The sequence below is a fragment of the Ursus arctos genome, unplaced genomic scaffold (genome assembly GCF_023065955.2).
Source record: "Ursus arctos isolate Adak ecotype North America unplaced genomic scaffold, UrsArc2.0 scaffold_18, whole genome shotgun sequence".
Lineage (NCBI taxonomy): Eukaryota > Metazoa > Chordata > Mammalia > Carnivora > Ursidae > Ursus > Ursus arctos.
The window spans coordinates 40,751,471-40,766,227 of NW_026622852.1; the positions used below are offsets into that span (position 1 = coordinate 40,751,471).

The following is a 14,757-nucleotide window of genomic DNA, read 5'->3' on the forward strand; positions in this document are numbered from 1 at the left end:
AGCATCTCTTGGTAAGTTATTAAAAATGCAAAATCTCACTTCCACGCCCTGACCTACTGTAGCAGAAACTCTGCGTGGGGCCCATTTCTAAAGTCTTTGTTTTAACAAACCCTCCAGGCAATTTTGATACATGCTGTCATTGATTTGGACTCACCTCTGTAAATCTATTTTCTTTCATCCTTTGCCTCCAATGATCTTTTAGATATCACTTCCTCATTTATTGATGCTAACTTTTAATTCCTTTCTTACTCTACAGGATGGCTTGCAGCATTCATTTCTATTACTCAGGCATACTGTGCCAGGTATGGACTATTATGGGTTCTCCAAGCGGTATGGGAAATTAAACATAGCCATAACATGCAACTGTTTTATCCTTCTGAAAAGTGCAGATTTTCCACAGCTCCGGACAGTGAGGATTCATTCTGTGCATAGTACCAAACTTCCACCTGGTTATAAGTTACTGATGGAAAATGGCTTTCACATTGCATTTTCCTTCTCTGGGAGTAAATAAGTTACCTGGAAATGAGGTTCTAACATCCATGAGTTGATTTTTCAATGCATGTGTGCACACATACATGCACACACACACACACACACACACACACACACACACACACAATTCCATTCTCAATACTTACATCTGTTAGTTCTCTGAAATGAGGAAATCAGGAAGGCAAGGAACTTGAATGGGAGGTATTTGGAAAGATGGCACTTAATCACATATTTGTTGAGGGTCCATCATTATGCTAGACTAGAATAGAGGTGAAATATTTATTGAGCAGAATTGACCACAAAGAAAAGTCAATTGCTTATTGACCCATATGTTTATTCTGAAGAACAAATGAGGTAATGTAATGAATGTGCTATGAAAATGTAAAAGATGACATGCATGCCAAATATTATTACCTCATATAACAAAACCGTTTTTGTCCTTATGTCACTGTTTTTAGTGTAACAATTGAAAAACAATTCAGTTGTATTTTTTAATCTATTACTTATGAGTATAAAATAATGATAGTAAATAGGTATGCAGTGGAAAACAGGCCTCATGTGCAAACCCAAACTGATTCACAATATCTTCTGGAATGCATACTTAAGAGTGACTCTGAGGCCAAGTCAAGGTTCACTCAGAAAAAGTGCAGTGATCCATTAACAATACCTGCTATTGAGCAAGAACAGGAAGTAGCAGCATTTGCTGCAATACATTTGAAACCCCAGATTGCGATGTTTGTCTATAAGTGCTCTGAATATGTGATAAAATGGAGTGACTGTTCAGAAAATCACGTTTGTCCACCTGCAATCACAACTTATCTTCAGTCTTTTAAAAATATGGCATATAGAAGAAACATGGCACTAAATTATAGTTGCAATTATTTTTAAAAAAAGATGTGTGTTTGATAGGAAAAGTTTTTGTGAATTCAGTATCAAGTTTAATACCATATCCTCAGATTCATCACCCTTCATAATATGCGTAGACACTTTTACTTCATCAAACAACACCATAGAGTGAGCTCAGTGAAAATTTTAATCAGTGTTGATGTATGCATATTAAAAAGATTTTAATTGTGAAAATAACGCATGTACATTATTTAAAAATTCAAACAGTATATATCATAAAAAGGTCTCCCTCCCATCCTAGCCCCCATTCCTGTATTCCTCTGCTCATGACAACCACTATAAAACTTCTTCTGTATTTTTTCAAACCAAGTCTATTCACATACAAATATATACATACATACATACATAGAGACAGGCAAACATACGATTTTGTACATAAGTGGGAACATACTATACACACAGTTCAGCAACCTGCTTTTTTTGCTTAACAATTTTATTCACTTAACAATTCACAGGTGCTGGTAGGGAATGATGTCCCTATCCTCAGCTGCTTTCTTTGATTTTTTTTCTTAATTTTGTGTTAATATTTTTTTACATAAATAACTTTTAGAAAGTTTGCAGCTGATGTAGAAGCTAACAAAGACATTAAGAAAGAGTTAAGTGATAATATCAAAGATAAGGCTCATACCAGTGGCCAGACGCACTTATACATGGAAATTAACAGATATTCAAACTCAGTTCTCATATGTGGAGCTTAATTACACACACTCAAGCAACTCAGGAATTGTCAGCATATGTAATTTGTTTCTCCATTGCTCTGATTATTCAGCCCATTAACGATTTTTAAAGCTTTAGATTTTGGTCTGAATATATAAATAATTAATAATTGAGTATTTTTAAGACAATATTTTAATAAAAGGTTGGTATCATCCATTGCTTCTATGTAAGATTCACCTTCAAATTCTCTCATGTGTTATTAGGTGTGACTTCTTATTAAAGGCTTTCTAACACCCTTAAAATTCAGAATCCTACTAAGGTTAAATAAAACCTTTAGTTGAGTTAAAAGATTTCCCACATTCATTTCACTCATGAGATTTTTCTTCTGAATGAGTTTTCACATGTTTGGTAAGGGATGCATTTTGTTTGAAAGCTTTCCCGCATTCATTACATTTATAGGGCTTCTCGCCAGTGTGGGATCGCTGATGTATAACAAGTTGTGACTTCACATTGAAAGCCTTTCCACATTCGTTACATTCAAAAGGTTTTTCCCCAGTATGAGTTCTCTGATGTACAATGAGGTGTGACTTTTGGCTAAAAGCTTTTCCACATTCATTACATTCATAGGGTTTCTCCCCAGTATGAACTCTCTGATGTTGAGTAAGCCCTTCAATTTGTTTGAAGGCCTTCCCACATTGATTACATTCAAAAGGACTTTCACCTGTATGAGTTCTCATGTGGTAAGTAAGAGATGAGCTATGTCCAAATGCTTTTCCACATTCATTACATTTATAGGGCTTCTCCTTAGTATGAGTTCTTTGATGTATAATGAGGTGTGACTTCTTGCTGAAAGCTTTTCCACATTCATTACATTCAAAGGGTTTCTCCCCTGTATGAATTCTCATATGTTTAGTAAGGGATGAGCTATACTTAAAAGCCTTTCCACATTCATTACATTCATAGGGTATTTCACCTGTGTGAGTTCTCACATGTTCAGTAAGAGATGAGTTATACCGAAAGGATTTTCCACATTCCTTACATTCATAGGGCTTCTCTCCTGTATGAGATCTCACATGTTGAATAAGGTTTGAGCTGTGTCTAAAAGTTTTCCCACAATCAGTACATTTATAGGGCTTTTCCCCAGTATGAACTCTCAGATGGTCGGTGAGGGCATGTTTATGACTATGGGCTTTGCCACACTGAATACATTCATATGGTTTTTCTCCAGTGTGAGTTCTTTGATGTACAACGAGGTGTGACTTTTGGCTAAAGGCTATTCCACATTCATTACATTCATATGGTTTCTCTCCAGTATGAATTCTCTGATGGTCAATGAGTCCTTGTTTATGGCTGAGAACCTTCCCACATTGATTACATTCATAGGGCTTTGCTTTAGCTTGAGTTTTGTCACACTTAGCAGGAGATGAGCTGGATGATTTTTCATGTCCAGTTTTAATTTTGTCCTGTTTAGTATCAGATGAGCTATTCTGAGCTAATTTCTCATGCTTCTTGCTGGTTTGAGTTTTGTCACACTTATTAGATAAGCTATGGTTGGGTAATTTTTGTTTCTTTCCAGTTTGATTTTTGTCTTTCTTTGTATCAGGTAAGCTACGGCTGAACGATTTCTTGTGCTCTTTAGCTACACTAGGTTTCTTTTTTGCATACTTTCTTATATGACCAGGTAACTCTGAATTCTGTTTCAAACTCTTTCCATGTGAATCAAATTTAAGCTTTTTTTTTGAAGGAACATGTTTTGTACTCACAATTTTTTCCCCCAGTGAACTACATTCATGGCCTTTCTTCTTAGTCAGACTTTTTTTCTTGAATGTAACTTCCTTAAGGAGTTTGTTTTGAGATTCCTGGTCATTCCCGAGCTGGGCATTACCTTGCTGGAGTTCGTCTAAAATGGAATTCAATAAGACATTCTTGTGAATCTTTGCCCTTTCATATTTTGGAATACAACTTATAAAAGAAATGGCCTATTGTGGGGCTGAATCTTTATTCAAGCCTAGTATCCCAAAGTGAGTGAAATACCAAGTGGAAATGTCCCTAAGCTCTTGGGCTTGAGGGGAAAGTGCTGTAGAGTAAAAACAAGAAAAGTTAATTGATAACATTAATCAGACAAAACTTTGCCTGTTTATAAATATGACCTTGCAACCTGGGATGGAAGATGAAATAAACCACAAGGAGCAGTGACTAGGTAATATATGAAGTTAAAAGACCTTGTGATTGTAGTTGATATTTTTTGAGGTTTTCCTCACCCCAAGCTTCCCAGCTTTGATAACAGCCAATCCATCCATAGTATTTGGCTCCCACAGCCTGTACTATATTAATTCAACTCTCCATGGTCACAGTTGGAGACACATCTGGCTCAAGCCACGGTGTCTAATAAGAGTCTTCCTCCTAGAAATTTAGACTCCAGTTAGTCTCCACTGGGTTTTGCAATGATATAAGACAAGAAATAGTAAAGTCATACCTTCCCTGTATAAACAGAAGGTTCATCAGTACAAACTTCATACCTTCCCTGTGTAAACAGAAGGTTTATCAGTACAACTTCCCTGTGGATATGAAGCACATATCCACAGGGAAGAAGAGATGTAAGATCACGTGTCCTCAAAGAGACCATTTACATAATCCCAATTCCTGATGGCTTCCCATTCCTAGTTCTAGTCCCTGGTAGGGTCTGGCTGAAGTATCTGCCTTTAGGTTACGAGAGATAAACGTAAGTCCTTACAATAAATTCCTCTATTTACTTAGGCTAGCTCAATTATTGTTGAGTTCTTTGTTATTTGTTATTGCACTCCAAAGAGCCAAAATAGAGAAAATAAGGTAAGTCCACCAAGAAATACTGAACAGCTTATAGGCGACTAAGGGAATAAGCAGGAAAGGGTGGTACACTGCTACCACCAATGATCAACATAATAATGACATTCCTGTACTAAACAAAAAACCCTCAAAAACAAACAAACAAACAAACAAAAACCCAAAATAACAACCCTGCAGTTTCTCTGAGTTTCCTGATGCTGTTATCATGATAAAAGTAGTGCCATGATAGTAATGAGATTAGCAAACAAACTTTATAGCATTTGGATTTACAATATACACGTGTGCTTGTTTTCCAACAGTTTGCTATGGAGCATACCTTTGTTTCTGCCAGGGCACTCTACTAATTACCAATTATACATCTTAAGCTTATTCCCGGCTTTAAGTGATTGCTCACATCCTTCCCTCCACACATTATACAATGACATATTTTAAGATCTCTTCCCAGTGTGTGTGTTCCTTCTCTGAGACCACCACCCACACTGACAAATGGAGGTAACCATGTTTGAACCATATGATCCAACCCCTGGCTGAAAACAATTGACTGGACAGTGGTAAACATAGGGCCCCAGCTAGACCAATAATATTCTCTCTCCTAAGAATTTAGAATTGAAATCCAAAGACTTCTTTCAGCTAGGTATGGATACTACATGTGTAAAAATCCAAAAACTTACGAGCTGAGACTACCGCTTTGAGGTGACTTTTTTCAGTTAGGTGCGTGGAAAAGCAGAAAAATCCTTAGGGTGGGAATTAAACAGACACAAAGAGAGAAGCAGATATGAGTCTCCAAGAAAGAAAGAGATAGAAATTGAACAGCTGGGGCGCCTGGGTGGCACAGCGGTTGATCGTCTGCTTTCGGCTCAGGGAGTGATCCCGGCGTTACGGGATCGAGTCCCACATCAGGCTCTTCCGCTATGGGCCTGCTTCTTCCTCTCCCACTCCCCTGCTTGTGTTCCCTCTCTCTCTGGCTGTCTCTCTCTGTCAAATAAATAAATAAAATCTTAAAAAAAAAAAAAAAGAAATTGAACAGCTGCCTTGGTTGTTAAGGAACATTACATAGATAAAGTGAAAGCTGGGATGAAACAGAAAAGAGTTATGTTATTTGAATGTAAGCCAGGAAGTACTATTCCTTTCATCGAGGACTCTTAAGAGATTAGTTCCTATAGAGAAAAAGATCAATTTTTGTAGGTATAGATACAGTACGGAGAAGTAGGGTGGCCAGCTGCTTTTCCATTTTGGAAATTTTAAGTGATACAAGCATTTTGGGGGAAAGACTATAACAAGAGCACGACAAAGGCAGCATCTTCCAATGCCCAAGGATGCTGGAGGATAGAGGCAAATCTCTTTCTGGGAAGAAAGGGATCAAAACTCAAAACTACACCTCTTGACGTGTAACATTATAGGAACCCCTTATGATGATGGAAATTGGCCAACAGGAAAAGATATAAAGCACTAGGAGAGAAATTTACCATGAAGGCAAAAAGGAAAAGAACCTGAACTAGTGCGATGGTATAATAATAAGGTAATACTAGGAGAGAGTTGGGTCTGACAGAGCATTAAGGCTGGAAGCTTGTCCTGAATCTGAGACAGTCACTAAACCATGAATTTTAAGCTAAAATGACTGTAAGTTCAGAAACTAAAGTATATAGTTCACTAGACTCAGCAGATCATTGGAGGGAACAGAACAGCCTTTCCTTGAAGAAACTCCAAGCACTATATAAGAGCCTGAACCAAGAAGAAAGTCACTGTAGCAATGACAAAGATGTACCAGATGACTCAGGACTAGTTTTTAGTTGTAACACCAAGTATCAGAGAGAAAAGTAAACATAGCCAAAACTGAAGCCGCTAATGGATGAATCAAAACCCACGAGGTCTCCTCGTTTGTCATTTGAAGGACTAGTTCCTCTGGTTTCAGGAAATTCATGGAGTCTTGGAAAATTCGGAGGACACTTAAAAATATATTGTAAACGTTCTGCTATTTGGGGCACTACAGTGATATAAATAATAATTGAATATTTTAATGTTTGGTGGCAACATCTAAGATGAATTGTAAAAAATAATAATAATAATAAATGGATCCAACAAATCGGCCTAAGAATTGGAGCAATTTAGGTCTGAGATAACATCCACCTGATTTGGGTGATGTCTGTGAGAACTGAAGAAAACAAACAAAGCAGGACCTGAGGAGAGGACAGTAAAAGAGAAGGCAGAGAGCAGAGATTCAGAGGAACTCCACAGTAGACAGGCCTAAAATCAAAGTAGACCCTGATAAAAACAGGGAAGGTGAAAGGAAGCTCTGATTTGGAAAGGAGGACAGAAAAAACAAAGCTCTCCATTTCTGACACTGAGACTGAGTTTTTCTGTAAGCAGGTAAATTATGAGTGCAACATGAAGAAATTATCTGGACAAGAAAAATTTACCTTAAAAGTCACCGGTATAGAATAAATAGCTTGATTCTTTTGAGGTAAATACAACAGAAAAAGAAAGAAAGAAAGAACAGATAGTAGAAGACAAAACCTTAGGGACTCTTCAGCAAAGTGAGAAGGAAGAGAATCTGGCAAAGTAAATGTAAAGAAGCACTTAGAGGACCAGATTCAAGTGGTATAATTCAAGGTAGATATGCAAGAATTTCATGCTGACCAAAACTATTAAAATATGCACTGGAAGGTAAGCAGTGGTTACTTTAAAGCCAGAAATTTACATATAGGCATGAATTCTGTGGGATTTGACTGCATAGGTTAATGAGTGAATGGAAATAACGATGCACTATAGAGCACAGGCTTAGAGCATCTCACAGTGACAAGAAGGGCAATGGAAAGTACGTAAAGGCGGCGCTGCATCATGCCACGCGATGTGGAAAGCGGATGTGGCTCTAAGAAGGTTTGAACGCATGAGGAGAGAAATGTGATACCATGGAGTCCCAGAGTTTGAGTGGATGAGGGGAAAACACTCAGGATATTGGGGGAAAAGAAGATAATAAAAAACAGCACTGCTTTAAATAAGGCAAGCAGTAATGGGATTCTGAGAACAGCTAAGAGGGGTTACTTGCCCTTCCGGAAGCTGAGAGATGGAGAGCATGGATGAGGAAAGACAACAAGGAAGGGTCAGTTAGGCACCTGAGGGGCTGGTGCCAGAGGTTCAGAGCTCTGGTTTTCACCTTTTTTCCTATCACAATACACATGGTGTGGCAGACTGTATTATTGTTCCCTGTGGAAAGATTGTACCTCCCCGACCCACTGCATGGCCGCTTGAATCCTCCCTGTGGAAGGATTATACATTCCTACCCTGTTGAACTAAGGAGTAGTGAGGTGATCTGCTCTAATCAATTAACCAATAAAATGTGAGCAGAAAGAGTTATCTACCACTTCCAATCAGTAATGTTAAGAGTGGTTCTACTAATTCTTCTTTCCTTCTGCCATGAGACCAGAATTTGCCAAATAGGGACTGCTCTTTCAATGGACCTACATTGGGCTACAGCATGAGCAAGAAACAAATCTTTCTTGTTGGAAGCCACTAAGATTTAGGGGTCATTCCTTAACGGAGCGTAACTTAGCCTAAGCTAACTGATACAAGCGGTATAAGCCAACTCCCATGAGTAACGCTGGCTTACAACTACAGTGAACCTCCTCATATGAGACGCTCACACATGAAGAGTTTCACAGACGGAAGAGAGACTAGAATCTCTAAGGTTAGAGAATCTTTGTAGTTTGAACTCCTCCTTCCCCAGGAGATTCTGATATTTTTCAACTGCTACTCCTGGTTAAGAAAAAGGGGTCTGGGATCTTTAAGAAGATTTTTTAAATAAATTACTCATTGAAGAATTCCAAAGTTACCACAAAAAAAAAGCAGAAACTTACTTCTGTTGGTTCCTATTTGCTTGGGTCTTGCTAGTTCACTGGGACCATCTTGTTTGGGTCTTTTGCCCTTTCCCAACCATGGCTCTTCTCCTTTTTGCAACTTGGAGATCATGTCTGGTTTGGGAGCTTGATACCCTGCTCATGAGAAATGGCAGAAGTTGAGTGTTAGGAAAACAAACATCCCAGAAATTAAGCGCTAATATTTGGACTTCAGAGCCTTGAGAGGATAAAGAATATATGGCTTCGAAGGAGAAAGAGAGAAAGAGAGAGAGGAAGAAAAGAAGGAAGGAAGGAAGGAAGGAAGGAAGGAAGGAAGGAAGGAAGGAAAAAAAGAGAAGAAGGGAGGGAGGGAGGGAGGGAGGGAGGGAGGGAGGGAGGGAGGGAGAGAGAAAGAAGAAAGAAAGAAAGAAAGAAAGAAAGAAAGAAAGAAAGAAAGAAAGGAAGAAAGAAAGAGGGGCAGAGAAAGGAAGTGGGGGGGAAGGATAGAGGAAGGGAGGGAGGGAGAGAGGAAGGAAGAAAGAAGGAAAGAAGAAAGAAGGAAAGAAAAATAGAAAGAATATATGGCTTCTGAAATTTCACAATGTGGCTGCCCATGTACCCGGTCTAAGTAGACCTTCCATTTTGGAGACAGGGGCATAAGTATCCTGCCTCATACCCAGAGGGATTCAAACTCTTTGATTCATAATACCCAAGGCCAAACTTATCAAGAACTTCAGAGAGAAGGTATCAGAGTGGACACATTTCGAATTATGAAAGAATTGTCCTTACCCATCGAGGCAAGGTTGCTGTAGTTCTCCAGCATCACATCCTTATACAGGCTCCTCTGAGCAGGATCTAGTTGCTCCCATTCCTTCTCGGTAAAGGCCATAGTCACATCTTGGAATGTTACCGATCCCTGTAATAGCAATATTCCTATTCAGTCTAATGTTATGCATATTAATGGGTGATTTGGACAAGATAATAATGATTTGTTCTTACCTCAACCATTCAATGTCGATCATGATGTTATATAGGATACTAATTCTTTACCCAATTCTGCATTTTTGAGAGACAAAAATCATATTAAGAAATGTCCTTGTTATGGACTAAATGTCTGTGTATCCCCAAAATTAATATGTTGATACCCTACCCTCCAATGTGATGCCATTAGAAGATAGGGCCTGTGGGAAGTTATGAGAATTGGATGAATGCATGCGAGTGGAGTCTCCATGAATGGGATTAATACCCTTATAAGAGTCATAAGACCACTTGCTTCCTCTCTGTTCTCTCTGCCAAGTGAGGATACAAACAAGAATCTGCAACCTGGCAGGAGGTCTCACCAGATCCCAACCATGTTGGCACCCTGATCTTGGGACTTCTAGACTCCAGAACTGTCAAAAATAAATTTGTTGTTTATAAGCTACCCAGTCAATAGTACTTTGTTGTAGCAGCCCAAAGTAACAGTCCCATTTGCAAATTTGTTTATTCGAGAGGATAAAAAAAAATCATACAATTATCAGAGAGAAAGAAAATTACCAAAACCAAACAGAATCAGTCTAACAAAAGACTATGGAATAGAGTTCTGAGGTAGAAGAATTGAGACCTTTGATTTTTATAACCAGTCAACAGATCATTTATGTTTGGAAGCAAAAATAATGTATTTTAGGCATGTAAGGATGCAGAAAGTATATTACCTATGTACTTTAGAAATAGAAGAAAGGGGACAGGGACAGAAGAGGAGAAGAAAAGGAGTGACTTTGAAAAGAAGGAAAAGGGAATCAGAATAAAGATTTCAAGATTGGGAAAGATGTAATATATAAGAAAGAGCTATGAATAATAAAACCAGTCAAATGTCTAGTTACATCCAAGTAACTTGATAACGTTCTTGTACAACTGTTATAAAAGTATCCTCAAAATCAAGAGGTGTGATATAAGAAAAATAAGCAGGAATACAACTGGTAGGGGTGGGGGATGGGGGAAAAATTAAAGCATGTTGAAGATTCTCCTCTTATTAGGCAGGTGAGAGGAGGATGACACAGCTACTGGAGAATTTTGTCACCAATGAGTACACATTCAAACATATTTGTTTCACATTGAAAAATGGCCCCTTATCTCCACAAGCCACCAATCAATTAGCTGCATATGTCACCAGTCCGTAACCTCATAGACCTCCAGTCACTGATTTCTAATAAGCCCCATCATTGATTGCCACTGGCCTCCCAATCACTAATGTAATTCCAAAATGACTGATCCCAACAACTTCCCAATCACTAACAGCAACAGATTTCCACAATCGCTCCCCAGTCACTCCAATCACATAATCCCAGGGGTCCCTCAACTACCCACGGAACACATCAATATCTCTGATACGACCCCAAATCCGTATCCTATCAATCCCCAATCACTGACCGCAACAGCGGCCTTTACAGAAACCCTAATCAGTGCCAGCAAACTGCACTATACCTTCAACCTCTTTGGCCATTCTCTTCACCTGCTCCCTTTATCTGAAATCTGCCTGTCTCCTCAGAATCCTGCCCCTTACAATGCTCCCTGGTAGAGGCTGTTTGTTTCGGCCCAACCATGACTCATGTACCTCACGGCCTGAAGAGGAGGTAAATGATAACTTTCAATGATTTTTCACACACCCCTCAAAATCCCATATCATGAGACTTTAAACCATTAACCCCCTGGTTCAGGGATTCACTAGACAAACTGAAGGACTCAGCATATAGTTGTACCCGTAGCTATGGTTTAGTACAGCTAAGGAACACACAGCAAAATCAGCTAAGAAAAAGGTGTATGGGGTAAAGTCTACAGAAACCGGGCACAAGGATCCAAGAGTCCACACAGGACATGCTTGATTCCTCCAGAAATAAGTTGTGAGAACACAAGTGAAATGTTGTTTCCCAAGGAAGAGCATTAGGGACTCAGCGGAACTCACAGGCACCCTCTTCCTGGCACACACAAAGATCTGAGATTCCCAGAAGGAAATCAGGAGCTTGGCACAGACCGCATTGCTTACATAGTTTAGGCATAGTGAGCCACTTTGATCATTTCTGGGAATGATGGGAAGGCTCCTGAAGTCTAAGTTCTCAGACATCAGCCAAAGGTCAACCTTGCAAGCAGACTTTTCTAAGGATAGCTGTTTGGGGCCACTTAGGTCAATTTCTGCACACAATCATTCTGCCTCATTCACTGAAAACTTGAACACCATGTTTCTCTTCAGTCCAGCTCCTGCACTCTTGCTACATCAATGTAGAGGAGCCATTCCACAGCCTGGCCTCTCTCTTTCCTGACTCCAACTATCTTTTCTCGCACCCATAATCAGCCACCTACTTATCATTCATCCATTCCTTAGACCTTGCCATATACCACGACAGCACCACTCTACTTAATACATTCTACCCTCGGACCACCGTTCCCTATGCTGCCAGCCTACTTCCTCTAGTACTTCCGTGCCAATAATTCTCCAAATGCATTCAGCCCCTATAACCATTGATCCTAACCACTTCGCCACAATCTTCCATCACCACATGACCTTGCTTTTCTTCTTTGTTTAGATTCTTTGTTCTAACACCATACACACTGCATGGAAAACAGCTTTAACTTCCTTGCCCCTTTTCTTCTCCACTGTACTTACCTAGCAAAGCCTCAAACTTCATCAAACCCAACTCTCCTCTTAATCTCTGCCTGCAACCTTGCAGCTGAACATTCCAGAGAGAAAAATTAAACAACTGTGTTGCCTAGACTCACTTCAGGTTTATAACACATATCTCAAATGGGCATCCAATACTGAGAGTTTCCTATTCCTCTTTCCAAGATGGTTATTCCAAACCTTCTCCTCTTTCTCTCTGAAATCTCCAGCATCTACTCCTTTCCCACTCTCAGCTGATAAATTCATCTTATACTTTGAAAGAGAAAGTAAGTGTAAATGGACAAGAACTACCTTGCTTTGTTACCACCAATTCCAACAATCTATTTCCAAAACCCCTATCATCTGTCTCCTTTTTGTTAAAATTGAAGAAGCGTCCCTTTCTCTCACCTAAGGACACTTTCTCCACTTAACGCCCTAGATCTCATCCTCAACTGTCTTCTCAAGGAATTCACCCCCTGCAATTAACCTCTTTCTCTTTTGTACCACCTGTTTTTCCCTTTCTACTCAATCATTCCTATTGACATACAAAGTTGCTTTAATATCAATTCATCTAATGAAAATGATCTCTTAATCTCATGTCCCATCCAATGTCAATTTATTTGCTCCCTTTGCCAGCAAAACTCCTGGTGTGGTCTATATTTGCTGTCTCTACTTCATTACCTCCATTCTTCCAACTCATTCCAACAGGATTTTATCCCTATCACTCCACTACAAAAACTCTCATCAGTCAAAATAACCATTGAGCTACATCTTGCCAAAGTCAAATTCTCTGCAGTCCTATGTCTGGGACTCACAAGAGCATATGACACAACTGTGACAACACAACTCATTGTCTTGAAAAGCTTTCTTCTTTATGCTTCTTTGACACCACATTTCCAGTTTTCATCATATCTCAGTGGCTACTGCTCCTCGTTCCCCTTTTTCTTTTTTCTGTCCTCTACCAAACCTCTAAATGTCACAGTGACCCAGAGCTCTGTCCCTGGTCCCTCCTTTCTTCTCTAGCTGCCTTCTCTCCCTAAGTGATCTCATCCAATTCCATGGCTTTAAACACCATCTTTATGCTGAAGCCTTTCACATATGGATTCTCTAGCCCAAACCTCTCTTAAGTTCTAGATTCGTACATTAAACAACTATCATTCCCTACTTGGACATGTAATGGGCATCTTGACGTGGCCAAAAGAGAACCACTGTCATCCACTCTGGCTCCCATTTATATCCACCAAATCTGGTTGTCTCCAACACAACCCTTTCTCCGAAAAGGCAAGCACCCTTTATCCAGTGCCTCAAGCCAAAAGTCTAGATGTAAATCTTGATTCTTCTCTTCCCTCGTCTTTCATATCAACTCATCAGTAAGTCTCAGCAGCTCATCTCCAGATGTATTCCGACTCTGATTTTTCATTTCCCTGCATTTCCCGACGCTAAACCATCACCATCTCTTGAACTATTGCGATAAACTCCTAAGGTACCTCCTCGCACCTCTGCACACACACAGGGACAATCCAGTCTCTAACCACTGCAGACACCATAATCGCTAGGCTCCCACAGATCACAAATTGCCACACACCTCCCCAGTCTCCGACACCCCACAAAGCCCCTATTTCTGATGCCCACAGCCTTCCAGACTCTGGCTTTTCCGTGAGTGCCACAGACTCCCCTCATCGCTGTCCCCGCAGATCTCCCCAGACACGGATTTCCATAACCCGTAGCCCCCGCGGACCCCGCAGGGCCCCCACCACTGCCCCACAGATCCCCCAGAACGCCGACGACCCCTCCCCCGCCAGAAGGCCCTCCAGCATCGCCTCCAATTCCCACATCGCTGGTCTCAGAGACTACAGTCACCCTCCAATCACAGACCCCCAATTAGACCACCTCGGACCAGCAGGCCGCCCCACCCCGTCATCGCGCTCACCGCGGCGCTGCCCCCCGGCTCTGACACAGCCATCTGCGCTGGGCACCCGGCCCCTTCGGTCGTCCCCGCACTCCTCCTCCGGCCCACGCTCTCCGGCTCTGTGAGGATCCGCTCGCAGGAGGAGGCCGACATGGCGGCGGCTCGAAGCGCGGCCTCAGCCGGTCCGGAGGCTGCGATGGCGGCGCCCCTGGGTATCGCGGCCGGGCGCGGCCATCTTGACCGAGCCTCCGCCGTACAGCGGGGGTCCGTGCTCCCAGCGGGAGAGCAGGGTGGCCCGGGGGCTCAGTGGAGGGTCCTGAGAGGTGAGCTGCGAGCTCGCAGAAAGCGTGCTCAGTTCCTCACTGCACGGTGCCTCACGGTGCCCGACGCACAGAGGCTCGGCCACGCGAAGGCAGAATTTGGAGTTGCCTTTCACTGCAGCCAGCTGCCGGGAAACCCTCAAGGATGACGCCCAGCGAAGACTCCATACAGCCAGGATA

The 14,757-nt window shown here is 41.1% G+C and overlaps 1 protein-coding gene across 1 annotated transcript; it reads right to left on the reverse strand.

The window, feature by feature from the left end:
• Nucleotides 1-1,506: 1,506 nt before the first annotated feature.
• Nucleotides 1,507-14,452, reverse strand: ZFP37 (ZFP37 zinc finger protein). Its single transcript, XM_026513775.4, has 4 exons — nucleotides 14,279-14,452; nucleotides 9,504-9,630; nucleotides 8,736-8,870; nucleotides 1,507-3,955 (listed from the first exon to the last, which is right to left on the reverse strand). Exons 1-4 carry the CDS (start codon nucleotides 14,408-14,410, stop codon nucleotides 2,421-2,423), a joined length of 1,929 nt encoding a protein of 642 aa, XP_026369560.3. The 5' UTR covers nucleotides 14,411-14,452; the 3' UTR covers nucleotides 1,507-2,420.
• Between the last annotated feature and the right edge of the window lie 305 nt (nucleotides 14,453-14,757).